The sequence below is a fragment of the Arachis duranensis genome, chromosome 2 (assembly GCF_000817695.3).
Source record: "Arachis duranensis cultivar V14167 chromosome 2, aradu.V14167.gnm2.J7QH, whole genome shotgun sequence".
Taxonomy (NCBI): Eukaryota; Viridiplantae; Streptophyta; class Magnoliopsida; order Fabales; family Fabaceae; genus Arachis; species Arachis duranensis.
Window position 1 is genome coordinate 82,015,867 of NC_029773.3, and position 26,046 is coordinate 82,041,912.

General features: G+C 33.1%; 2 protein-coding genes across 5 annotated transcripts; both read left to right on the forward strand.

The window, feature by feature from the left end:
• Positions 1–6,339: 6,339 nt before the first annotated feature.
• On the forward strand, positions 6,340–7,047 carry LOC107475346 (uncharacterized). Its single transcript, XM_016094976.1, has one exon. The coding sequence runs from the start codon at positions 6,340–6,342 to the stop codon at positions 7,045–7,047; it is 708 nt and encodes a 235-aa protein (XP_015950462.1).
• Positions 7,048–18,756: 11,709 nt separating this feature from the next.
• Positions 18,757–25,543, forward strand: LOC107475322 (ERBB-3 BINDING PROTEIN 1). 4 transcript variants are annotated; one of them, XM_016094947.3, is made up of 10 exons: positions 18,757–18,994; positions 19,095–19,303; positions 19,471–19,555; positions 19,715–19,864; positions 19,964–20,117; positions 24,098–24,313; positions 24,393–24,529; positions 24,632–24,723; positions 24,808–24,987; positions 25,319–25,543. In XM_016094947.3, the coding sequence occupies exons 2-10, from the start codon at positions 19,213–19,215 to the stop codon at positions 25,384–25,386; spliced, it is 1,173 nt and encodes a 390-aa protein (XP_015950433.1). In that variant the 5' UTR covers positions 18,757–18,994; positions 19,095–19,212; the 3' UTR covers positions 25,387–25,543. The 4 variants fall into 4 exon arrangements, with proteins under 4 accessions (XP_015950433.1, XP_052113420.1, XP_015950432.1 ...); XM_052257460.1 differs by having other exon boundaries at positions 19,124–19,303; XM_016094946.3 differs by having other exon boundaries at positions 18,758–18,994; positions 19,174–19,303.
• The last annotated feature ends 503 nt before the right edge of the window (positions 25,544–26,046 follow it).

Sequence of the window (26,046 nt, forward strand, 5' to 3'; positions counted from 1 at the left end):
GTATCGTCAGTACTTTTTAATTTAGTATTATTTTAGACTATAAATTTTTATTATTTATGACTCTATTGTTACTTATAATTAGTATATAATAAAGACGAAAATAAAGTACAATCAGAAGTACAATAAAAACGGAAAAAACATAGCAAACATCGTATATAATAATTACGATCAACAACATATATTATATAAAAAAATATAATAAAAAGTAAATAAAATTCATACGAATAAAACCAAATAAAAAAATAAAAAAAATTATACACAACATAAATATGTAGAGTACATCAAAGAATAGAAAAAAAATTATACAGATAAGAAATAATAAAAATTTCATAAAACCAACAACATATATCATATGAACAAAAAAAATACCATAAAATGTAAATAAAATTCATATGAATAAAATCAAATAAAAATAAAAAAATTTCAATTTGTTAGTAATTGAAATAAATCTAAACGATTTTGATAAAAAAAAATGAAACTAAAAAATTATGAAGAAGTAGGAAGAACTACAAAGAATGACTGTGAAGATAATAGTTACTAGTATCATTCTTATAGAAGAAAATGAAGGGTATGGTTGGTAAAAAAGAAATATTTTAGCTTCTCCTTGAAACGCAGAAGCTACAAAAATTTGAGCTTCTCCTAAACGTGGGTTCAGAGGCAGAATCAATTCTGCGTTCACAAAGATAAAAATTGCCAAACATCAAAGTGAAACTTTCAAGAAGTTCAAACGGGCTTCTCTCCTCTCCAACGTGTTTGCCAAACACACCCATAGTCTTGTTCAATCTAATTTCGCTTTCTTTGGAAGCAAAATTAACACACAATGGTTTCTTCCCTGTGCTAGTGACATTATATTGTTTTTTAATACAAAAAAAGTAAATCTTGGTGTATTTATATATAGAGTTTAATTTTCATGCTTTTTATAAAATCGTGTAATCACAACCGTTCTTTTGGGTGGTCATTCATATAGTCAATATTAAAAGTAGTTATTTTTGTTAAGATGTCATTATTTGATTAGATGCACGTGTAAAATAATTTTATACTAATAATATATCAAAATTAAATTTTTACATATATATATATATTTTGTCTTCTTTGGACTTGGGAGGATTTCAAGGGTGCATCTTCATTTAACTAATTGGACTGCTTCCCATTGCTTTACAAGAAAGAATATATGAATAGCCTAAGTGAGAGATTGTTAAGTGAAATGAAGATGCACCCTTATAACAATAGCATTCATATATTAGATATGGAACTTAGCATTCATATATTCAGAGAAATAGCCACCTTATAAATTTTATGCGCGCATCTAAATACTATTTCTCTCATTACTTTAACAATCTGGTTCGTCTCATACATTAGATATGGAACTACCGCAGCTTTTATCACATTAATGTTGTGACTAAACCACGATAATTACCATCCTAATATACTTAACGACATAGATCAAATTTGGATGAGTAATATGAAAATTACATGCCAAGTGATCTCATGCATGTCTATTTCCAGTTGGTCCAACTTTATTGAGATCAAACACAAAACAAATATTACAAAATGAACATTTCATACAACATGAAATAAACCATCAACTTAATTCTGCAGAAAAATAACTCAATATCTATCATAGGACATATAGCATAAAATAAACTCACACTAAACCAAGGCATCACTAATATTGACACCCATCCGAGCAGTGTGCTCATGAAAGACTTTAGGAATCAATTCCTTAGTTAATGAGTCTGCTAGCATATACTCTGTTTCTATATGTCCTCTGGAAATCTATTTTTCTTAACCTTTCTCCTTGACAACTAAGAGCTTGATGCCTATATGCTTCGATTTTGTCAAGCTTTTATTGTTGTTGGAGTATAATACTACTGACTTATTGTCACAAAATATCTTTAATGGCCTTTCAATGTCATTTACTATATGAAGCTTAATGACAAAGTTTCGCAACCATATGCCATGAAATCGGAATCAGAGTACCTAATGATCTCCAAAATTTTCTGATTTTCGATAAATAAGCATGTAATCCTTTGTTCTCTTTAGATAACGCATTACGCGTTTAACAGCTATCCAATGATCCATGCCTGGATTGCTCAAGTATTTACCCAACACTCCCACTATAAATGATATATCGGGACGTGTGCAGACTTGAGCATACATTAAGCTCCCTAGTGCTGATGCATAAGGTTTATCATGCATTGCTGTCCTCTCAAGATCATTTTTAGGGCATTGTTTGAGACTGAACTTGTCTCTTTTAGTTACGAGTGTGTCCATTGGTCTACAACTTTCCATGCCATATCTACTTAAAATCTTTTTGATATAGTTCTTTTGTGATAATCCAAGAATACCTTGAGAACGATCTCTTAGTATCTCGATTCCTAATACAAAAGAGGCATACCAAGATCTTTCATTTCGAATTTGTTCGATAAAAATTTCTTAGTTTCATGTAACAAGCCTATATCGTCACTGGCAAGCAGAACGTCATCAACTTATAAGACCAAAAAAAAGTATTTACTCCCACTGAACTTGCAGTATACACACTCATCTATGATATTTACCTCAAAACCATATGAGGTAATGACTTGATTAAACTTGTGATACCATTGACAATAAGCTTGTTTGAGACCATAGATGGATTTTCTCCTTTCTCTGTTGGATCTCCTTAATGACACTTCTTGAGGTTGTTGAGCTTGCTGTATGGGTTGGGATTGGGGAGGATTCTCATAATTTTCCTATAGTAGTATCTTGAGTAACAACAATATTCTTATTGTTCTCTTGTATTGTAACTGGATCTACAGTTGAATTCTCATTGTGCTTTTGTACTATGACTGTATCTTGAACAATAATAGGCAAAAGACCTGATCATTATCAGTTACAGAATCCTCATCAAAAGCAACATTTCTAATATTTCCTTCTCCCCCAAACTCAACATCCTCAAGAAATCTCGTATTTTCCGTTTCAAAAATAGGCCTTGATGCAGGATTGTAAAACTTGTACCCCCGTGAACGCTCAGCATAACCAACAAAGTAGCAACTAATTATTCTTGAGCCCAATTTTCTTTCATGCGGCATATAAGGTCGCGCCTTAGTTGGACATCCCCAAATATGCAAATGCTTTATAATGTGCCTTTTCTCAGTCCAAATTTTATAAGAGATTTTGTTAACTACTTTGCTTGGTACACTATTAAGGATGTACATCGTGGTCTTTAAGACTTCTCCCTAAAGTGATTCAGGCAAGGAAGAATGACTAATCATACTCCTAACCATGTTCTTAAGAGTTTGATTCCTTTGCTCTGCAACACCATTCATGCAAGGTTTGCCTGGCATGGTGTACTGCAAAACAATACCACACTCCTCTAGGAAAAGAGAAAAAGGCCCGGGATGTTGCTCACCTGAACTATCATATCTTCCGTAGTATTCACCACCACGATCAGATTTGATAGCTTTAATTTTCTTTCCAATTCAACTTCAACTTTGAAAGACTTGAAATCATCCAAGGCTTGGGACTTTTCATGAATTAAATATAGATACCCGTAACGAGAGTAATCATCTATAAACGTAATAAAGTACCGTTGTCCATTCCAAGAGATAGTAGAGAATGGGACACATATATCGGTATGTATCAGTTCTAAGACATCTTTAGCTCTCTTGGCACCTAATTTCCTTTCGTTTGTCCTTTTCTCCTTTATGCACTCAATGTAGATTTCAAAGTCTTCCAAATTTAGGGGTCAAAGAATTCCATCCGACACGAGCCTCTGAATTCTCTGTTTTGAGATGTGACCTAGGCGTTTGTGCCATAATGATGTCGAATTCTCATTTAGTTTTTATTTTGTACCTATTTACAGTATTTCATTATTATAGGAATTTAAGTCAAGCCTATATAGATTATCCACCAAATGACCAGAGAAAATATTATTCGAATTATAGAAGAGACTGACTTTATTGTCTCCGAACGAACAAAAATAACCTGATTTGTCCAATCGAGAAACAGAAACCAAATTCTGTCTAAATGACAGTACATAAAACGTCTCTAATAAATCCAAGTAAAATTCACTTGTGGAACATAATCTAAAGGTTCCTATAACTTCGACTGCAACTATATTGTCGTTTGCCACATAGATGTATCTTTCAGCATCACTTGGCAGTCGGTCCACATGCAACCCTGCATAGTAACACTTACATGAGTAGTAGCAGCAGAATCTACCACCAAGTATCAACAGGTGCATAACTTAAACTAGCATCAGAACAAATGAAAGTAAGAATTATACCCTTCTTTACAAGCTAAGTGACATATTTGGTACAATCCTTCTTCATGTGTCCCACCTTCTTACAGAAGAAACAAGTTGAAACTTTATCATATTTCTTAGCCTTTTTTGCTGAGAAGGCACATCCGCAGTAGTATCACGCTTTCTTTTATACTGAGAAGATGAAGCCATGTGAGCACTTTCAGTCTTATCTTGCTGTAGCCTCTCTTCTTCTTGCACATGGTGAGATATAAGCTCATTTAATGACCAATTGTCCTTCAGAGTGTTATAACTCACTTTGAATTGGCCAAAGTGTGCAGGAAGGAAAATCAAAATGAAATGCACGAGTAAATCTTTAGACAAATCTAACTTTAGTGCTTTCAATTTTGAAGCAAGATGAGACATTTCCATAATGTACTCCCTTATGTTCCCTTTACCTTTATACCTTATGGAGACAAATTTGCTCAAAAGACTACTTGCCTCCGCCTTTTTATTCTTAGTAAAGAATTTTTCAACATCCTTTTGGAACTGTTTGACATCTTTATTCTCAGTAATTGAGCCCCGAAATGCCTCAGGAATTGAGTGCTTCATGATCATAATGCTCATTCGATTGGATCTCTCTCACTTCTCTATTTTAACCTCATTGAGATTTTTCGGAGTGAAAGTGGGTTTCTCCTCTCGAAGAGCTATATCTAGATCCATACAACCGAGGATAATCTCCATGGTATCTTTCCAAACTTTAAAGTTTGAACCATTCAGCATAGGAATATTGCTAATTTGTGCAGAAATATTGGTAGTTAAAGCCATAGTTTCTGGATTAGAACAAAAAGAACATGCCGTAAACATTAATTAAATAATGGAAAAAATCCATATTGAGATATCTAGAACAATATTAATTTTCAATTTTTGGATAGAAAAATTAACTGTAAGTGATACTCTCATTGCAGTAATCAAATATTGTCAAAATTCCTGTCACACATTAAGCCTTTTTTGGACCAACTTAATGCGCACATAGAAATTTAAACTTCGCAACCTATTTATTACCGCATATATTTTCTATTAATTGGCCAAACAATAATCTTCTTTTGGGCCGATTATTGACCGCATAATTAATAGAAAATAAATAAAAGTGTGCAATGCTTATTATTTGGCCAAACAATAAACTTCCTTTGGGCCGATTATTGTTCGCATAAATAATAAACATTACTTTATTCTTAATCAGTTACCCAAATATGTATCTACCATCAATATGTGTATGTAATTCGGCCAAATACAGACCTTCTTTTGGGCCAATATTCACATGAATTACATATCACCATATTCCTAATGTTTTAAATAAATTAATTTTCACAAAAGAGACTACTTTGGCAGCATAATGTTCAATCAATTTATTCCAAAACTAAATCTTTATAAAATAGATGGGTATACTAATCCAAATTGTTACTAGTTTCTTTATGTAACAATTAAATAATATTTTTTATTAATCAAATATTATTAATATGTACATATAATTTGGCCAAATATAAATCTCCTTTTCGATTGATTAATATTCACATAAGATACATATACATAATAATCCTTATATCCTAAAAAGATAACTAATTAACTTTACACCAAATTAATGGCACACATAATTAAATCTGAAACAATCATAGTAATACTTTATACTAATATTTCAGAACAAATAAATTATTATATCAAATAAAAAAAGGGCAAAAAACATATATAAGCCAAGGGTAGCCAGAAATTACGTGAATCCGCCAAGTTGAAAATTGCTTCATCAATCAACCAAAGTACTTCTCTATACAATTCAAACTAGCTTAGTTCGAATTGCATTTGTATGTAATTCGAACCGAATCAGCTCGAATTACTTGGCAACATTCACACTAATTCGAACCAGGTTGGTTCGAACTTAAAACATACATAATTCGAACTAGATAAGTTCGAATTATATAGGTGGAAGCTAAGCAAAGTAATTCAAACTAAGTAGGTCCGAATTACTAATTAATAATTTGAACCAGGGTGGTTCGAATTAGTTAGGACCAAACTTGTATATATATGGTCTGAACGTGAGTTGCTCTCATTAGAGGGGTAAGATGGCTAGTGAGGAGAGTTTCGTAGTGTTGGTTCACCACAGAGGATCCATTAAGAGGAAAACTCGTTTCGGTGTGAAGTTCACTGATAAGGATCCTCTGTGTATGATCGTCAAACCTACGACGAGGTATGAGGACCTTGTTAGCTCTGTACTACTGAAACTTGGTTTCGAAGGTGTGAAACGGGTTAAGAAGTTTTTCTATCGCATTCCAATCACAGTGCTCCAGGAAACCGTTAAGTATGATTGTTTCACGATCGGGAGTAATGAGGACTTGCAGGTCATGTTTTATTGTCGCTGGCAATTTCCAGAGGTGAGGACACCAGAACTGTTGACAAAGTTGGTTGACGTGGTATCCAGCTCAGGGGGTTCAGACCGGAATACCACCACTTTAGCCACGGTAGCCGGTTCTAGCTCCAGACCTGCCGTTGCTTCTTCCTCCGTCCCTGCGTATGAGCCACCCGTCCAACCTATTGCCTCCCCTTCGTTTGCTGTTGATCTCAACGGCAGTGTAGGTGATGAGGTCGGAACAGGGGAATTTTCGCGAACCTCTTTACAGTGTGCTGCACCGGCTGGGGTTGGAGATGGATTTTTGGATGATCCAGAGGACGATGATGTCGAGTCGGATATGATTGCTGATGACAGTGGCGATGATGTCGGAGCAAGTGAGCCTGCTGGGGCGGGCGGTGGTTCGCAAAGGGAGAGAGGCTGAGGCACAGCAGGGAATCGGACAACAATTTAGTCAGCACATGGTGAAGTGTATAGAGGCCAACTTGAAGACAGCTAGGTGCTTCACGGTGACTTTGTACGACAAGGATAACTCCGAGTTCACTATCGCAGAGACAACTCCTACTGGTTCTTTCTCAGTGGGTAGCTACAGAGTCTCGCTTGCATCTCAGACATGTGACTGCGGATACTTCCAGGCACTTCATTTCCTATGTCCCCACACACTGGCATGCTGTGCCTACTCACGGCTTACATGGGAGCCTTACGTCCACCAGGTGTATCGTCTTAGTTCGGTCTTCAGTGTGTATCATATGGGTTTCACACCTCCCATTCCGGAGGGTTTCTAGCCACCATATGACGGGCCGACTGCCATCCCAAACCCGAATAAGAGGCGTGCGAGAGAGGGTCGTCCGAGGTCCACTCGGATACGGACCAATATGGATGAGGCAGACCCGAACCGGCCAAAGAGATGTGGGCTTTGTCGGCAGCCCGGCCACACACGTCGGAGTTGCCCACAGCTCCGAGGAGCAGAGCACACACGGGGATATGATTAGGTGTATTGCTAGCTTTGGTACTTTTGTTATTTCAATTTCGCGTTTAGATTCCAGTATTATCGATTTTCTGTAGTTTGTAAGTGATAAAATTTGTTAATGTTAGTGCGATGTACTGTGAATGGGATCATAATTGATGAATATGTTTTTTTTTCGGAATTTTAAACGAAATGTATGTTGAATGCACACAGGAATAACAAACTCTACGAGTTAAATGAAGACATGATGCAGAAACTATGCTAGTAACAGAAATTAGTGTTTGGAACGAATTGTGAGTAATTCGAACCAACCTGGTTCGATTTATTATTTGATGCAATTTTGAGAGTAATTTGAACCAATTCGGTTCAAATTATTTGGAGAGTGGTTCACGTGTGTAATTCGAACCAAGCTAGTTTGAATTATGCTAGTTGTAATTCGAACCAAGTTGGTTCGATTTATATATTAACGTAGTTCGAGCCAAACTAGTTCAAATTATATAGTAATGTACTTTGACTGATTCGTGAAGCAAGGCTGATTCAGATAATTTTTTTTACTCCCTTAACTTATTTCTGTTTTTTGTCCTAAAAAAATTAGATATAGTAAAATATATATACGCGCGGCCAATAATATTTAAAGCCATAATAAAGCCATAATAAAACCATACATATATATCCAGAGTAGCACACCCATAATACACCTATGTGTATAAAGAATTGAAATACAGCGCACTGACATTAAAATAAATTAATCCTTGTGTTGGTACTATATATGACACGCACATATACATATATATCAATGGAAAGAACAAAAAAAATTAATATTTTTTATGACTAAAGATGGCTCTTATACTATTTGTTAGAATAAATTAATTTCAATAATTCAGATCATTTATATTAAAATTAATTTATTCTAACAAGTGGTATCAGAGCCATCCATAATTTGTCAAATGTACTATAAATTTCTTTAAAAAAACTGGCATTTCACACTAAACAAGTATAATTATCCGTACCACGCACGTAATAAAATTGAAATTATAATTTTAAATTATTTTTTAAAATTAATTTAAATTATAATAATTTGATTAATAAAAAAGTAACATGTTATGTATTGTTTATTTTTTTTAATTTAGTTTTAATTGGATTAACTCTAAAATAGCTATTAATTAGTTTTAATAATCTACTTTCTTCAATACATAAGACATATATACTGAATATAATCATAAATAATATAGTAATAGTTAAATCCACCAATAAATATATTGGTTATTATCACACTATAAAACAAATTAAATATAAAGGCTATTAACACTTATAAATCTATAAAATCGTACTGTCTTTGATTCGCGTGCAAGGGTTTACTTATCAAATAAACGTAAAATATGAACCAAAAATATTTATAAATTAGACCTAGCATCACTTGAAAGAATAATAGAAAATAATCAACTTACCTTATCATCCATGAGAACCATTTCTATGTAAGTCGTCTTGTTTTTGTCAAATTTGGATGAGACTTTTCATAACCTTATATATTAATTTTGTTAAATAATTCTATATATATATTACGGTAGTTTTTCTTAATATATATACATATACGTAAATAAAAAAATATATGAAGTATATTTTATTAAACTCTATGTTATCGGTTATTAAAAATATTAAAATATGAACAAAAAATATTTATAAAATAGACCTAACATCACTTGAAAGAATCATGAAAAATAATCAACTTACCTTCAGGAGAACCATTTCTATGTAAGTCGTCTTGTTCTTGTCAAATTTAGATAGAACTTCTCATAACCTTATATATTAATTTTTTTATATATATATTACGGTAGTTTTTCTTAATATATACATATACATAAATAATTCTATACATATATATAAATAAAAAATATGTGAATTATATTTTGTTAAACTCTATGTTACCAGCTATTAAAAACATCTAAATCACATATATTAATTATTTTTTGTTATAATTATTTTGTTTTATATATATGATTATTTTTTATTCTACAATCGTGCAATACTTTTTTATTTGTTATATTTATATATATTCCTCAATTCCAACTCCATTCATACGCGTATATATTAACAGTTTTTTTCTAATAGTGATGTTTTAATTTTTTATTTTCCTTTTTTTCGCATAGCTTTCTTTCTTTTAAATAGTGATGTTTTAATATTTTTTTCTTTTTTTTTAAATATATTTTTCGTAATAATTACATTACTAATCTGAAATATAAAATGAGAAAAAAATGATATATATATCCAAGAAAGAAAATAAACTTAAAAATTAAAGGAAAAAAAAAGAAATTTTACATTAAAAAATATAAAAATAATACATTAAAAAAAGTTGTAATTTATAAATTGACTCAACAATTTAAATTTCTCTAAAACTAATTTAATCAAATGCTAATATTAGAAATAAGTTACTTAAATAATATTTAATCTATTCTAGTCCTTAGACACATATAAATTAGAGTCATTCTCGTAAAGACAACGAATTAAAACAACGTCGTAAGTTCGAACATTTAGAATTCGTGCAAATTTAAACCATTCCTTTGTTCTTTGAAAACCTTCTGTATTACTGATAGAGTTAAATCGAAATTCTTTTTATGGAAAAAGAGTTACGGAGATGGCTTTGATGTGTTGGAGACTAAAATTCGGAAGTCACTATTTATATTTGAGTGTGACACCTGTTAAACCCGAAAAACCAAATAAAATGGTATCTCTGGTTTTATTCTCATTTAATTCTAAATCAAACATAATAATGACTTATTTAATTCAGCATTTATGATAATAATAAATGAGATGACCATTATATAAGTCATTTAATGTAAAATGGCTTAATTTACGATTATAATTAATATATGTATTTCCTATAAATAGATTAGGAAATAATAATTTTGTAACAAAATAATCATTCAATTTGAATTACAATTAATTGATTGATAAAAATTATAATAAATTGTATGATATTTAAATAATTAACCAAATCAATTAGTTGATATAATTAATTTATTATAATAAAATAAATTTAATGAATTAAAAGAAATAAATCAAAAAACATCATCAGAAACATGTTACGACAATTTTATCATTAAGTGCAGAAATTTAATTTTTACATAATAGAATAGATATTTACAGATTATTATATTAAACACAGACTAAAAAAATACACTAAACAAAATAAAAGTATTAATGATAAAATATAACCTAAAAAATCACTTAAATTAAAAAAAAAACATGTGATGAATTATAATAAATCTATATATGGGAAGTAAAAGTAAAATAAACAATTAAAAATAAAGTAAAAAGAGTAATTAAAAAAAGTAAAAGAAGATAGAAAAGATAATGTGTGGAGTAGATAAAAAATATATTGTAATAGAAGATTAATATAATTAATACAAAGGATGAAAGAGAAAAATCAAAATACGATTTTATTAAAAAAATTTCAAAAGAATATTTAAAAAAAACCTATTAATCAACTTTTATAAAAATATTACAAAAAATTTAAATTATCTTTAAATAAAATAATAACACCCTTAAGAATTATTAATCAAAATAAATAAAAAAAGAATTAATTCAATAGAATTAAATTTAAACAAATAATTCAATAGAATTAAATTTAAACAAATAAGATGATTCAATCAATTATATAAATAATAGCATATTTATAAATATTAATATTGAAAATAGTCTTAATAATGTAAATGATCAATACAATAATTATATAAAAAATAATTAATTACATAATTGCATAATTTTCAAGATCCTATATAGTTGAATCTAACAGACAAATAAAAAAATATCTATATGATAATGTCCTAATATTTTAGCATACTTTAAATCATATTATAACTTTAAGTCAACTCCTTAAACACATTATAACATAAACCATCTAAAAAGATACACCAAATTAACAAATATCACATGAGTCACAATATACACTCTAAATTGTCACAATATTTTAAATAAAAAGAGCGAAATCAATGAATATATATAACTAAAATAAAGAGCAACAAAGAGACACAACAAAATAAATAAAGAGAATCAATAAAAACATTAATATATAAACCATATACACGAACAATGTATATAATAAATGGTGAAATTTAAATGTCTAATCAAATTAATTAATTGATATAATTAATTAATTATAATTGATTTGTTTTAACGAATTAAATAAAATAAATCAAAAAACACTTTAAGAGCATGCCGCATCAGTTCTGTTATTAAGTGCAAAAATCTTATTTTTATATAATAGAATAAATAAATATATAATAAAGATATTTTTTTAAATTAGTATAATTATGTATTATTACTTAAATGTTAATTATATTATAATTATAATAAAGATATTGTTTTTATAAAATAAACTTAGAAGCGAAAATAGTGCATTCATTTTGGCAAAAAATAGATTCATGAGAAATCAACATCTCACTTCCATTAGTTGGGGGAAAACTCAGTTTTAGTATATTAAGTAAATATTTACGAGTAATTGAAATAGCTTATATACGGGTTTTTCAAGTAGTAGTAGTAGTAGTAGTAGTAGTAGTAGTAGTAGTAGTAGTAGTAGTAGTAGTAGTAGTTGTTGTTGTTGTTGTTGTTGTTGTTGTTGTTGTTGTTGTTATTATTATTATTATTAGATAATGAATAAGAATTAGAATTATATCAATATTTTTAAAATTAATATAATTAAAATGACTAAAAATATTTAAAATTAATGTGCGTTATTAATATCATAAAATTTGATCATTTTATGATTAGATTCAAATATTCTTATCATGATTACCACGACTGGTGTAATTATCATATCATTATCATATATTATTATTATTATTAAAATGATTCAAAGAGTAATTTAATAATGTATTAAATACTGATTTGATATAATTATAATAAAGATGTGTTCTTAAATTAGTATAATTATGTATTATTCATTAAATATTAATTATAATATAATTATAATAAAGATATTTTTTATAAAATAATCTAGAATAGAGAATAGAAAAATTCATTTTGGAGAAAAAACGGAGTTGCGAAAGATCGACACCTCACCTTTATTAGTCGGGAGAAAACCTAATTTTAGTATATTATTAAGTAGATAAGTAGATAAGTAGATAGATTGTAATCTCTTTATTAATTTTTTAATGGAGGCGTAGGAAACAAATTACTAAGCACAAATGCATTTCTTCAATTCATTTTCAAACTTTTGCAGCAACTCTTTGTACACATTTTTTTGTTTTGATGGAATGTCATCCGAAGATATTCAAAATTAATTAGGATTTAAATGAAAAAATTTTAGGTCAAAGATTCATAAATATCATGGCTTCCCAGCAGCAATGATTCCTAAATCTAAGATGGATGAATAACAAAGAAACAAAAAAAAAATCATCAAACAAAAAAGAAGAGAAGTGTGCATAATTAAGAGAGAAGAGGAAAGAAATGACTCAAGAACAAGTAATGAATGTAATATAGATGGCGTAGAGGAGAAAGCTAGGAGAACCTAGAAATTAGGGTCTCAATTCGGTTTACAATATAGTGATAAAGAAACTGTGTTAGAACATTTACATAAGAAGGAACTGAAAGGTAATATCAAAACAGAGGACAGTGCAATCAAAAAAATAACCAGAAGAAAGTGAAAAGTAGTTCAGAGTCATAAACCAAAAAAATCTTATTATAAGGTTAAGTACGGAAAGTTCATCTTTTGAAAAGTTCGGTAACGGTCTTTATTAGTATTTCTTTTATATGATATTTTGTTTGTGTTTTTTTTTGCTTGTGTTTTGGAGTTCTGGTTTTGTTTTGCTTGGACGGTGTTGTTTTGATTTGGTTTAGTATGTGTCGGAGATGTCATTATGGCAAGTCTCTTATATGTTTGGGTGGGAGTTAATACTTAAAATAACCTCCGAAATTTGACTACCAACTCAATTTGATCCTCTAATTTTTAATTGACCCAATTTATACTCAAAAATTTTAAGGCGTGACTCAGATTGGCCTTTCCGTCCAACTCCGTCACCGGAGTAATGACATGGCACCCAAATCTCACCGCATGCCTCTCCTTCTTCCTCTTACCATCGCCATCACCACTTCCCCTCTACCAACACCCTCCCTCCCCCAACAAACAACAACATTCACAACCCACCAACACCCACACATTTCTACCGCCATTTATGAAGGGCCTTTCTATTATTTGATCCTTCTCTTTCTCACCATCTTTCCTCTACCAACGTCTTTCCTCCCCAACAAACAACATTAACAATCACTAACATTAACAAATTGAAGAGAAATAGAAAAAGAAAAAGAAACACAACACCACACTTTAGATCCCTCTTAATAGGAACACAAAAATGGGTGCAATGGGTGAAGGTGATTCTGAGGGTACTTCGAATTTGGGGCAATGGGTGGTGTGACCTGTGATTGATGGTAACATTTGGAATGCATTGTTCAACATGTATGCTAAGTGTGGTTACATGAAAATGGGGTTCAAGATTTTCAACATGATTGTGCATAAGGATGTTATTTCTGGGGGTGCCGTTATTTGTAGCATGGCGATGAATGGTCATGGTAAGTAAGCATTGCAGCTCTTTTCACAAATGGTGGTTCATGGTGTTGCCCCTAACGATGTTAGGTTCATTGGTTTGCTGTCTGCTTGCAGTCATGAAGAAATGATGAGTGTAGGTGTTATGCTCTTCAAAGCTATAGCGGTGGAAATATGTGGGTGTTGGTGGATTGTGAATGCTGTTGTTTGTTGGCGGAGAGAGAGTGTTGGTAGAAGGGAGGTGGTGATGGCGATGGTAAGAGGAAGAAGGAGAGGCATGTGGTGAGGTTTGAGTGCCACGTCATCACTCCGGTGACGGAGTTGGACGAAAGGGCCAATTTGAGCCACGCCTTAAAATTTCAGAGTATAAATTGGATCAATTAAAAATTAGAGGGTCAAATTGAGTCGGTAGTCAAATTTCGGGGGTCATTTTGAGTATTAACTCGTTTGGGTGGTGTTGTCTTGTTGGCTTAACTTATTTTTGTTTTTTGGTTGTCAATAATATTCTCTAACTCGATAGATTAATGACTAATCCGTCGCGGATCTAAACACTATTTAAGAATTTGCTGTTGGCCAACAAATTGCTGCATGCATAAGAATTCGAACCTCTAACCCTTGCTCGACCAACCCAATTTGGTTGGCTTAACTTATTTTGTTTTGTTGAGTTTTTGAACTTTGCGCTCCGTTTCTGATTGAGTAATTCAACTAGAGATCGAAAAACTAAATACCTTCAGTCACATCAAGGATTAGGTGGCTAAGAAAATATATCTTTTGTATGTTGGTATGGAGATGTTTTGATTAAAGCAGTTGCATATGCTATTTCTATCTCCTTGCTATATTGCTTTAGGGCTTGTTTGGGTGAATTTCTAAAAAAAGATCTTTTTTTGAGTTATTTTTTTTAAAAGATCTTATTGAAAAGCAAAAGTAATTTTATGTTTGAATATCTCATGTAAAAAGGTCTTTTTATCTATCAATTAATGTTTGGGTATAACAATATAAAAGTACTTTTTTGTTTATTTTTTACATAAAAAACATCTTTTCTTTTAAGGAAAAAAATCTTTTAAAAAAAAATGTAAATTACAGCTTCTCAAAAAAGATCTTTTTTTTATTTTACTAGTACTTTTACTTTTACTACTAGAAGTTTGCCAAACACGTTAAAAAATAAAAAAAGATCTTTTTTCATTGAAAAAAGATTTTTTTAACAAAATAATGACGTCCAAACATGCACTTACACTTTTAAAGACACTCTGATATAATCCAACAAATGATTATGCAATTCATGGTGGGGTGAAAGAGAAACATAAATTCAAATGCACCGAATCAGTTGGAATATTGCTAATAGTCAAAAAGAAATGGAGAGGTCTTGGCTTTAAAGATCTCAGCTTTTTAATCTTGTTATGGTGGACAAAACGGTCAAGAAAATAATAGTTCCCTAATGTATAAGATCAACAAAAGCAAGTATTTCAGGAATTCTTCTCTTATGAATGCAGATTTTTTGCCAAAACCCATATTTTGGAAGATAGGCATCGACAGTCAAAGAAGATCTATAAAGAATCCCAAAGTGCAAGAGTTCACACCCATATTAGAATTTTAGAATTTTAATGATCTATAATTTTCACAGCTCATTAATCATAAGAGCGTATGAATACAAATGATAAAGTATAATTTTAGCTTGGAGAAAGATGCAGGAAGCTCTTGTCTAAAAATACAATTCTCTTTCTTAATGTTATTATTTTATTCTTGATCTTGACTAAAATAGGGGTTTTCCAAATTGATTGTGGGGTATCCTTTAATTGAATTGCTGTAGTCCTGTTTTTGAACCCCTGTTACATTTTATTATTTTATCAATGAAAACTCCAAACCTTTGGGAAAACAAAAGGTATTTAGATATATTTTATAAGGAGACAATTCATTTCTATACTACATATTTACATATTATATTAGTCTTCGTCTATTTGATATGAAAAATGTACAAATATCCATGGTTTTTGGGCATGTCACAGAATTATAGATCATTCAAATTGTAAAATACAGTTATTTAAAATGAGATTTTGGGCGTGTTACTTCTTTTGTGATAACTATAACTCGGTTCACAAGAAACAAGAAAGGTGGTACATGTAAAAGTATTCCAACGGTCAAATGAGTATAATGTATTTATGATTTGAAAATACTAAACTTTTAAATTTTAGTTTTTGGTCAGTTTTCAAATTTAATAATATATTATTTTAATTTTTTATATTTACTTTTATAATATCAGTTGTTTAAAAAATTTAGAAAATTATTTATTATTTATTTTTTATTTTTTCTAAAAGTTAAATAAAGAACAATTTTTAGAGGATACTTAGTTGCACTGTTTATGATTAAATCACTTAATATTAGAATCTTGAAAAAACATATTGTTCGGTTTCTCGGGTACCAAATGGATCCGGTAGACGGAGAGGGTGAGTGATGGTGGGAGCCCGGTCTTCGTGGATGGTGAACGAACGGATCTCCCGGGTTGTGGTATAGGGGAGTGGAAAGCCGGACTTCGCGAATCGCGACCTAACGAGCAGTTGTGTTGGAGAGGGGGAGCCACCTGCAAAAAAGACTCCGACGCTCAAGTCAGAGACCATACGAATGGCAATAAAAGTAAAGGGATAGTGACGTACCTCGGGGAGGGGTAGGGCCCTCCCCTATATACCCTGTACCTAGGGTGGGTCCCACAAGGGCAGACCCACCTTCCAGGAAGTTTTCTTTCTCCCAACTGTCAGATGCTGTGCTAGAGGGGTGGAGGTGCCGGGTTGATTTTCCAGTCCGGGTTCAGCGACCTGGTTTGGCCGGTCGCCCGGGTCGGGGCACTATGCCTACTGGGTCGGGCCGAAACAGTGCCCCCAACGCACCAGCTATGGCTGTGAGCGCCGTTGTTGGCGCATTCTGATCAGTTGTTTCATCGTCAGGCCGGCCACTCGTGATTGGTGCGTGCCTCTTACGCGCAAGCCAGCTTCGTCGTTTTAGGAAAGCGTCGTTTGTCGCCTCGTTCTTCGCACCTGCAATTAAGTACATTTATGAGTGATTTGAAAGCGTGCGGAAAAGTCCATTTTACCCCTGTCTTTCGCGCATCTATATGGCAGTTACACTTTTTCTTTGTTTTTCTTCTCTTTGCCTTAGCGTTTCGGTTTCTTACTTCCCTGTCACAAATTTCACATTTCCTTATGCATTCTATGATGTTTTTTGTTCTGGTTCGAAACTCTTTCTGGATTTTGCTGCCTCTTTCGATCATCAACATCATCAACACCATCCTGGTATGTTACTTTTTTCTTTCCTGTTTTCTTAGCTTCGCCTCATGGCTATATTGTTTGAAGCCCTTATCCTGTTAGCAGTTGCTTGGTTTTCGTGTTGGATTTGCATGTTTGACAGCGCTAGGTAGATGTCAGAGGGGTTGCCATTTAGGTTCTTGATTCTTTACTTAGTTGTAGATTTAGCCTTAATTTTACTGCATATAGGTTGTAGTGTTCAGCGTTAGTAGCACTAGTTCTAGCTTTCCCGACTTCCCGACCTGGCTAGCCTGATTGTGTGGTGCCCCCACTGTAGATATGACACAACTTGCCCTTCCGAGACCCTGATTGACAGATATGCCTGGGTCGCTACGGATGTGAAGCGTACGCCTCGCAAATGACGTTAGAGGAGTTAACGGACTTTCGCCTTCGCGACCAGCTATGCGAGGGTGGTGACGAGGAGGGACGCTACGAAGTATTTGTTCCTGCCGACTACGAACGCTTGTGCCAGATCAACCTCAACACACCCCGAATTGATTACTGGATGTGGGTGTATAAAGCGATGTTCATCGTCTTGGTGGTTCGCTTGCCCTTGTCTCCCTTTCAAATGGCACTTTTAAACTGATGCGACGTGGCTCCATTGCAGCTGCATCCGAATAGCTGGGCTGCTATTCGGTGCTTTGAAATGATTTGCGAGTACCTCGAGCTGCCGGCTTCCATTGAGGTGTTCTTGTGGTTGTTTGTTTTGATGAATCCTTCCAAGGAGGGTAGGCATAAAAAGGGATTCATGTCTTTCCGGCCTGTTCAAGGGAGACAAATCTTCAGCACTTTCGAGGATTCGTTTCATGGCTTTAAGGATAAGTTCTTCAAGGTCCGACTTGCCGAAGAAGTACATTCTTTTTGGTTAACTATGAAGGGTGAGTAGAGGATCCGACCTACTGGATCAAAATCTAAACATTTATAAAGTATAAAAGAAATTACAATTTATCATGAAAAAAGGTATAAACAATAGTTATGTTGGCATACCACAAAATACTCCTACTACTTCAAGTTTTACAATTTTCTTCAAGCTTTTTAATTGTTTTCAATCTTTATAAATTTTGGAAAATTATTTCTCCTTTTTTTCATTTTAAAAGGAGGCTAATTTATTTTATATTGATACTTTTTTAATAACAAAATAGGAAAAATTTTTAGAAAATAAAAATTTAATGGAATTAATATATCCTATATATATTTTTTTATATGAGGAGCTTAATATTATTTCCATATACTTTTTGGCAAGTTATATCAAGGTTACAGCCCCACTATAAAAGGAGCATCCAATTTATTAATTTATATGTTGCGAGTTTCGACCTTTCAAAGCCATCAGCAGACGAAAAAAGTGAACAAAACCCTAGCACTCCACAATGACAGCAACAATCGTATCCTATGCTGTCTTGTGCCTGTGTATATATAACTCAAAACAAACCCTAATTGCTTGCACCGCTCACACACACCTCATTCTCAAGCCACCTCACTACACACTTTCTTTCTATTCGAACCTTCCCCTCCTAAAACCCTCTTCCATTTCTTCACCGATTCATCTGTCAAAAACCCTTTTCGGTGGTAACTGGTGAGTGACACTACAACCATTTTCAGCTTCACATTTTCTTCGTATTGCTCTTCCCTTATTTTGTCTCTCTTTATTTTTTTTCTTTTCTTTTAATTCTTAGGCCTGTTTGGATGCCCCATTTGGATAAAGTTTCGTCTTTTTAGCCTGTGTAATTCATTTGGGGTTTTTCGATTTTTCAGAAGCTGCTCAAAGGGGTTTAATCAGGTGAAGCTATAACCATGTCGGAGGATGAGAGGGAAGAGAAGGAGTTGGATCTTACAACTCCTGAAGTGGTCACTAAGTACAAGAGTGCAGCTGAGATTGTTAACAGTATGTTCTCTCTCTATCAGTTATGGTTAAAGTTCTCTGTTTTTTATTGATTTAATTATATATTTCATTGCTGATAAAAATGGTTGATTGTTTTGGGTATAACATAATATTTATTTTATTTTAAAATTTCTATTTTTGTGTGTGTGTGTGTGTGTGTGTGTGTGCAGAGGCTTTGCAGTTAGTTGTTTCAGAATGTAAACCAAAGTCTAAGATTGTAGACATTTGTGAAAAAGGGGATAGCTACATTAGAGAGTAAGTTTTTTGTTTTAATGTTTTTTTATGCCTTTTAGTGTCTGATTTATGTTATACAATTGGTTTTGATATTTTGTTTATATATACATGTAATGTAATTTCTTTGTTTGTTTGTTGTTGTTTTAGCTTATGGGGTGTGCTCTGTTTTTTCTAATGAAGGCAAACCGGTAACATGTACAAGAATGTGAAGAGGAAGATTGAGAGGGGAGTTGCTTTCCCAACTTGCATTTCTGTTAACAACACTGTGTGTCATTTTTCTCCACTAGCCACTGATGAAACTGTGTTGGAAGAAGGTGATATTTTGAAAATATAAGACTATGTTGAAGCTTGCTTTTAATGTAAAAAGATGGGCACTACTTTCTTGTTGTGAACGCGGTTATTGATTGTTCTTTTTTTGGTTGGTTGCAGTGATATGGCTTGCCATATTGATGGATTTATTGCTGCCGTGGCGCACACTCATGTTCTGCAGCAAGGACCGGTTACTGGACGGGTGGCTGATGTAATTGCAGCTGCAAACACTGCTGCTGAAGTGGCCTTGAGACTTGTAAGGCCGGGAAGGAAGGTAATTATATGTAAGAAACATTTTTCTATTTCTGATTTTGTTTCTATATGGGATTTGAGATATGAGATGAGATGATAATGGTTTTTGTTACCTTTTTATGCTTTTACATTGTGAATTGTGATGATTCTATTATGTAGTTGATCTGGTTGGTTTGTTTAAAGATAACATGGTTGGAGTTCTCTCCGTGGGGAACTTGGTATCTGTCTTCTTTTATTGTTTTTAACTTGTGATTTGTGATCTCGTTCCATTTGAACTGATTTCACCCAGCTGTTCGTTTGTCAATTTGCGTTTAGTTGCTTGTAATCTATGCATAGTTTTTGATTGCGGATGGCGGTTGGTTCATTGTGTGAGCCAAAAATCTGCCATAAAATTATGGCGGATGGCGTTGCGGAAAATGGCGGATTACCTAAAAAATACATATATATGTACAAAATAACAAAGTAAGATGCAGAAAAATTACAAATATAATAAACTATAAAATCTAATCGATATAAGCAATTTTCTAGTCATAAGACATTCAATTAATATATAGCAAATATAGTAGCAAATTTAACAAATAAACATAACATCAAGTTCAAGTCATAACTTATAAGTCATAAGGAGGCCATAAAACATAAGGGGTAGGAGCATTAGAACCAGGGGCTTGTCTAGAAGTAGACATAGTGAACTGAACGTGAAAAAAATTGGAAGAGGTTTATGACACTGATAAGGTTTAAACAGAATGTACGAACCAGAGAGAGGCTGATTAGGGTTTAGCAGCCGCAGCAAGGAGCAACTGGTGATGACCGGTGGTGATGAGCGGCAGTGACGGGTGGCACAGAGCGGCTGCATGCAGGTGTGCAGAGAGCAGCGTCGCAGAGAACAGGGAGGGAGTGTGTTTTGACGTGAAGATGAGGGAGTTTTTGAATAGAAGAGGCTGATTAGGGCAGTTATCACTTAGGGTTTCTTAGTTTACCCAAAATACCCTCAGATTTTTTTCTCAAAAATTCAAAAAAATCTGCAATTTCCGCCAATTTCATGGCGTCCTGCCATGGCACCACCACAATTGCAGCCGCAATTTCGCCCACCGCGATAATCACGTCGCGGAGACCTTTGTATGGCGGCAAGGCCAAAATCGCCACGCCAAAAGGCGATCGCAATTGCGGTGACGCCATGGTGGAACGCCATACATATGGCGGAAATATTGGGTTAGGATTTAAAAAAAAAATTTGAGGGTAATTGGGTAAATTAGGAAACCCTAAGTGATACCAATAACCCTAATTATTCAAAAACTCCTCTTTGTTCTCTGCGCCTCTTCTTTGCGTGAAAACTCCTCTCCCTGTTCTCTGTGCATCTTGTCACTGCCGCCTGCCGCTGGTCGTCGCCGTCCTCATCACCACAGTCGTTCCTTGCTGCCGTTGCAAACCACCGTTCCTGTTTCTCTGGTTCGTAGTTTCTTGCATATATATTTTTTTCCGTTCAGTTCACTATCTCCCTCTCTTCCCCGAACCCTGATAAACCTCTCTTCCTCCAAATTTTTTTCCGTTCAGTTCACTATGTCTACTTCCAGACAATCCCCTGATTCTAATGAGACAATGGCTTTGGTCTTTCTTTTAAGTTTTTAGTTTTTATATTCTATGTCTTATGTTTATTTGCTACTATATTTTCTCATTTTGCTGCATTAATTGGATGTCTTACGACTAGAAAAATGATTATATAGATTAGATTTTATAGTTTATTATATTTGCAATTTTTCTGCATTTTTATATGCATTTTTTAGGTAATCCGCCATTTCCCGCAACGCCATCCGTCATAATTTTATGGCGGATTTTTTGGCTCACCGCCATCAAAAACTATGGCCCTGCCTTGAGAAGTATTCAATCCCCTAGTGGATTTTGATCTCTAAATGATGAAAACTGCCCTTAGCTATGGATAAATTCCAATGAAGCTTTATTGTTGTCATAGTTACACTGATAGAGATCATTTATGGCCTTTTTTTGCAACTCCAAATGTTTTTTCTTGTCCTATTATTTCTGTTTCTCATGATGTTTACTTTGCTGTTAACTCGAGCTTATTCCTCCTCACCTTATTCTTTCTTTTTTCCCATGTTGTATACAGTGTTTTGGTTTCGCTTCACTGCAAAGATCTATTTATTTCGTTCTGATATTGACCAAAATTTATCTTCCTGGATTTGTTTCATGTTTGTTATCACTGTCCACTTCCTTTGCGGTTAACTTTTTATGCTTTTGATTATATATTAACTGTGATTTGATTTCTCTGTATGATGAAGATGATTTAGGCTATGGATGAATTCCGATGAAGCCTATTATAGTCATAGTTACACTGATAGAGAGTCATTTATCCGAAGGTTCCTTTTTCCTGAACCCATCTTCAACTAGTTCAATTTCTTCAGTGTCTAACTTTCTCAATAATATTATGATCATATGGTTGCCAAGTGTATTAAGTGCTACCCTATTCACTTAATCACTTTGCTTTGAGCCTTTTAGTTATTTCTAATGGATCAAGTGTATTCGCATTAATTATCAAATTACATTATTTGCTGCAATTTATTTTACTTCCTCCACGTTGCCTGGCTTGTTAATGTGAATGTTTTTGGGAAGAAACAGTTCTTTGTGTTTTCAAACTCTTTACCCTAATGATGAACACTTACTAAAAGCCATGGACAATTGTCCAAGTGAAGCTTATATGTCATAGTTACTCTGATGGGGCATTTCCTGCCGAATGCAGTCTAGAATTTACGTATCTAATTTGTTGGTTTCTTACACTAGTTTCAATACAATTTTTCCCTAGATTATCACAGGCTCACACTGTAAGTATTGCATTCTTTTTTTGCTGAAATAATAGTTTCTTTGTGCTGATGTTGTTGTCAGCTTACTTGTCTATTGGAGCTAACATCATGCAATATTAAATCAATGCCTGTAATTTTGTGTTGATCATCTCTGGTAAAGGCAACTTTGCCGAGGATATCAATTTTGTATTGATTTCCTCCTTTCCCTGTTTGCCTAAACTAAAATTTTGCTGAACACAATAGTTTCTTGGTTGTACTGATTTTGTAGTCAGTGCACTCATCTATTGAAGCTAACATTTTGCAATATTTAAATCAATGCCTGTATCTGTGTGTGTTTTCTATATGTAGTAATGGCAACCTTGCCGAGGATATTGATTTTGTATCGGTTTCCTCCTTTCCCTGTTGCCTAAACTAGAAATTAGCTGAAAATAATAGTTTCTTTGTGCTGATTTTGTTGTCAGCTTACTTGTCTATTGGAGCTAACATCATGCAATATTAAATCAATGCCTGTAATTGTGTTGATCATCTCTGGTAAAGGCAACTTTGCCGAGGATATCAATTTTGTATCGATTTCCTCCTTTCCCTGTTTGCCTAAACTAAAATTTTGCTGAACACTAGTTTCTTGGTTGTACTGATTTTGTAGTCAGTGCACTCATCTATTGAAGCTAACATTTTGCAATATTTAAATCAATGCCTGTATCTGTGTGTGTTTGCTGTATGTAGTAATGGCAACCTTGCCGAGGATATTGATTTTGTATCGGTTTCCTCCTTTCCCTGTTGCCTAAACTAGAAATTAGCTGAAAATTCTCTGTTGTGCTTATTTTATAATCGCACTGGTCTATTGCAGCTAACATAGTACAATATCCAAATCAATGTGTTACATTCTTTTGTAGAGGGGTGGAAAAGTTATCATTTTTTATAGTAAAATAGCTTTACATATGGAAATTGGAACATCATCTAATGGAAGATTTGCCTAGGTGATGTGCATATTGGAAATGGCAGGAAAATTGTTTTAATGGTGTGGTGATTTCATATATTTTTATTTCTTTGTTTATGCTATAACTATTCAAATTATTGTCTGTCAATCAGTAACCTGAAAACTAGATTACAATCTCTTATTTGAACAAAAATTATATTTTAACAAGTGGTATTGTAAATTCTAACGGATTTCGTTAAATTTTTCCCATGACAGAACAAGGATGTAACTGATGCAATTCAAAAGGTTGCTGCTGCCTATGATTGCAAAATCGTTGAGGGTGTTCTTAGTCACCAAATGAAGCAATTCGTGATTGACGGAAACAAGGTTGTGTTGAGTGTATCTAATCCGGATACTAGGGTTGATGATGCTGAGTTCGAGGAAAATGAAGTTTATGCTATTGATATAGTTGCAAGCACCGGAGAAGGCAAGGTAGGTTTTCTTATTAGTTAATCTTCCTGTATGATGCTGCTTATTTTCAGCGACGAACTAAAGTTTTGGTTACTTGCAGCCTAAGCTTTTGGATGAGAAGCAGACAACTATCTATAAGAGGGCTGTTGACAAGAGCTATCACTTGAAGATGAAAGCATCGAGGTTCATTTTCAGCGAAATTAGCCAAAATTTTCCAATCATGCCATTTTCTGCTAGGTAATTCGACAACCTAGGTTTTATTAATGATACTACTTTAATTCGAGGGTTTGAATATCGATTCTCTTTGTTCCACTTAAAATGTCAGTTCTTCTTTACCAGGGCTTTGGAAGAGAAGAGAGCTCGGTTAGGTTTAGTTGAATGTGTGAATCATGAACTCTTGCAGCCTTATCCTGTTCTTCATGAAAAGCCTGGTAATATACTATGTTTAGCCATGATATTATTAGATCCTGTGGTTTAATTCTTTTAGCACTGATTGGATCCGGTGGTTTCTTCAGGTGATTATGTTGCGCACATCAAATTCACGGTGTTGTTGATGCCAAACGGATCAGACCGCATCACATCTCATGCGCTCCAAGAATTGCAGCCGACCAAAACGATTGACGATCCTGAAATTAAGGCCTGGCTAGCATTGGCCACAAAGACAAAGAAGAAGGGTGGTGGAAAGAAGAAGAAAGGTAGGCAGGAAAAACTGAATAAAAAAATCACAACAAATCTAAGGGTGTGTTTGGTTTGCAATTTCAATTTCATTGTTTTCTTCAGAATTTTGTAAAGAAAGAAGCAAGAACGGTAAAAATGATAAAATTTGTTTTCTGTTTCCACCATCTGGTTTCTGTTTTTCTTTCCTTCACGATTCTGAAAACAGAATGAGAATGTAAATCAAACACACCCGAAGGCTCTCTTTCATAAATCATATTCAAATCCTTCACTTCCATGTTAACTTGGATATGTGGTTGTCATCATCCATGTGGTCAAATGGTGGCTTAAGAAATGCTTTCTTGTGTGTAGGTAAGAAGGGTGCTGAAGCTGAGCCCATGGAAGAGGAGGCAACAAATGGTGCCACACCCCAAGAATGAGATCTGCTCCTCAAAAAAAGGAAAAGGAAAAAAAGAAAAAGAAATATTGTTTTGATTTCTCATTTGATATCTTCCAAAATTTTCTACCGTGTTGTATGACATGTGCTTGAATGAGAATTTAGTGTTCGATGTTCAGGATAAAGTTTAGTTGGAATTTCCTCTGCTCGTTTCATTAGCACATTCTTTGAACAAGGAAAGTAGTTAATTTTAAATCGGTTTTGTCTGGCAAATGGGTTAATTGGCATTGGACTAGAAATTCATTTAATGAAGACTCTAAAAAATTGAGTATTAAAGTAATAATAAACTAATAAATGATATTTGCAAAATTCATAATTTATTGAACATTAAAAGACTTCTATAAACCCAATTTTTACATTATTGAATTTTTATTTATCTATTTTGTTTTTGTATTCCTAAATTTAAGTTATTTAGTTCTTTTTACCAATTTAAGTCTGTAGATCACTCTATTCATAATTTTATTTATATATAAAATTGATCTAATTATTCTGTTGATTTTTATAGTGTTTCAAAATTTATAATTTGGTCTTTATATTTTTTTAATTAGGTTTTTATATTAACTTTAATTTTGTAATTAGTTTATTTTTATATAAAAAAATTAAAATTAATAGAATATTCTTAAAAAATATGTAGTTAAATATC

Excerpts from the sequence above, each read along its gene's own strand:
- LOC107475346 (XM_016094976.1), top strand. The coding sequence starts at position 6,340 with ATGGCTAGTGAGGAGAGTTTCGTAGTGTTGGTTCACCACAGAGGATCC.
- LOC107475322 (XM_016094947.3), top strand. The coding sequence starts at position 19,213 with ATGTCGGAGGATGAGAGGGAAGAGAAGGAGTTGGATCTTACAACTCCT. Across the intron at positions 19,304-19,470 it reads TGCAGCTGAGATTGTTAACA|AGGCTTTGCAGTTAGTTGTT; the intron begins GTATGTTCTCTC and ends GTGTGTGTGCAG. Across the intron at positions 19,865-19,963 it reads GAAGGTGATATTTTGAAAAT|TGATATGGCTTGCCATATTG; the intron begins ATAAGACTATGT and ends GGTTGGTTGCAG.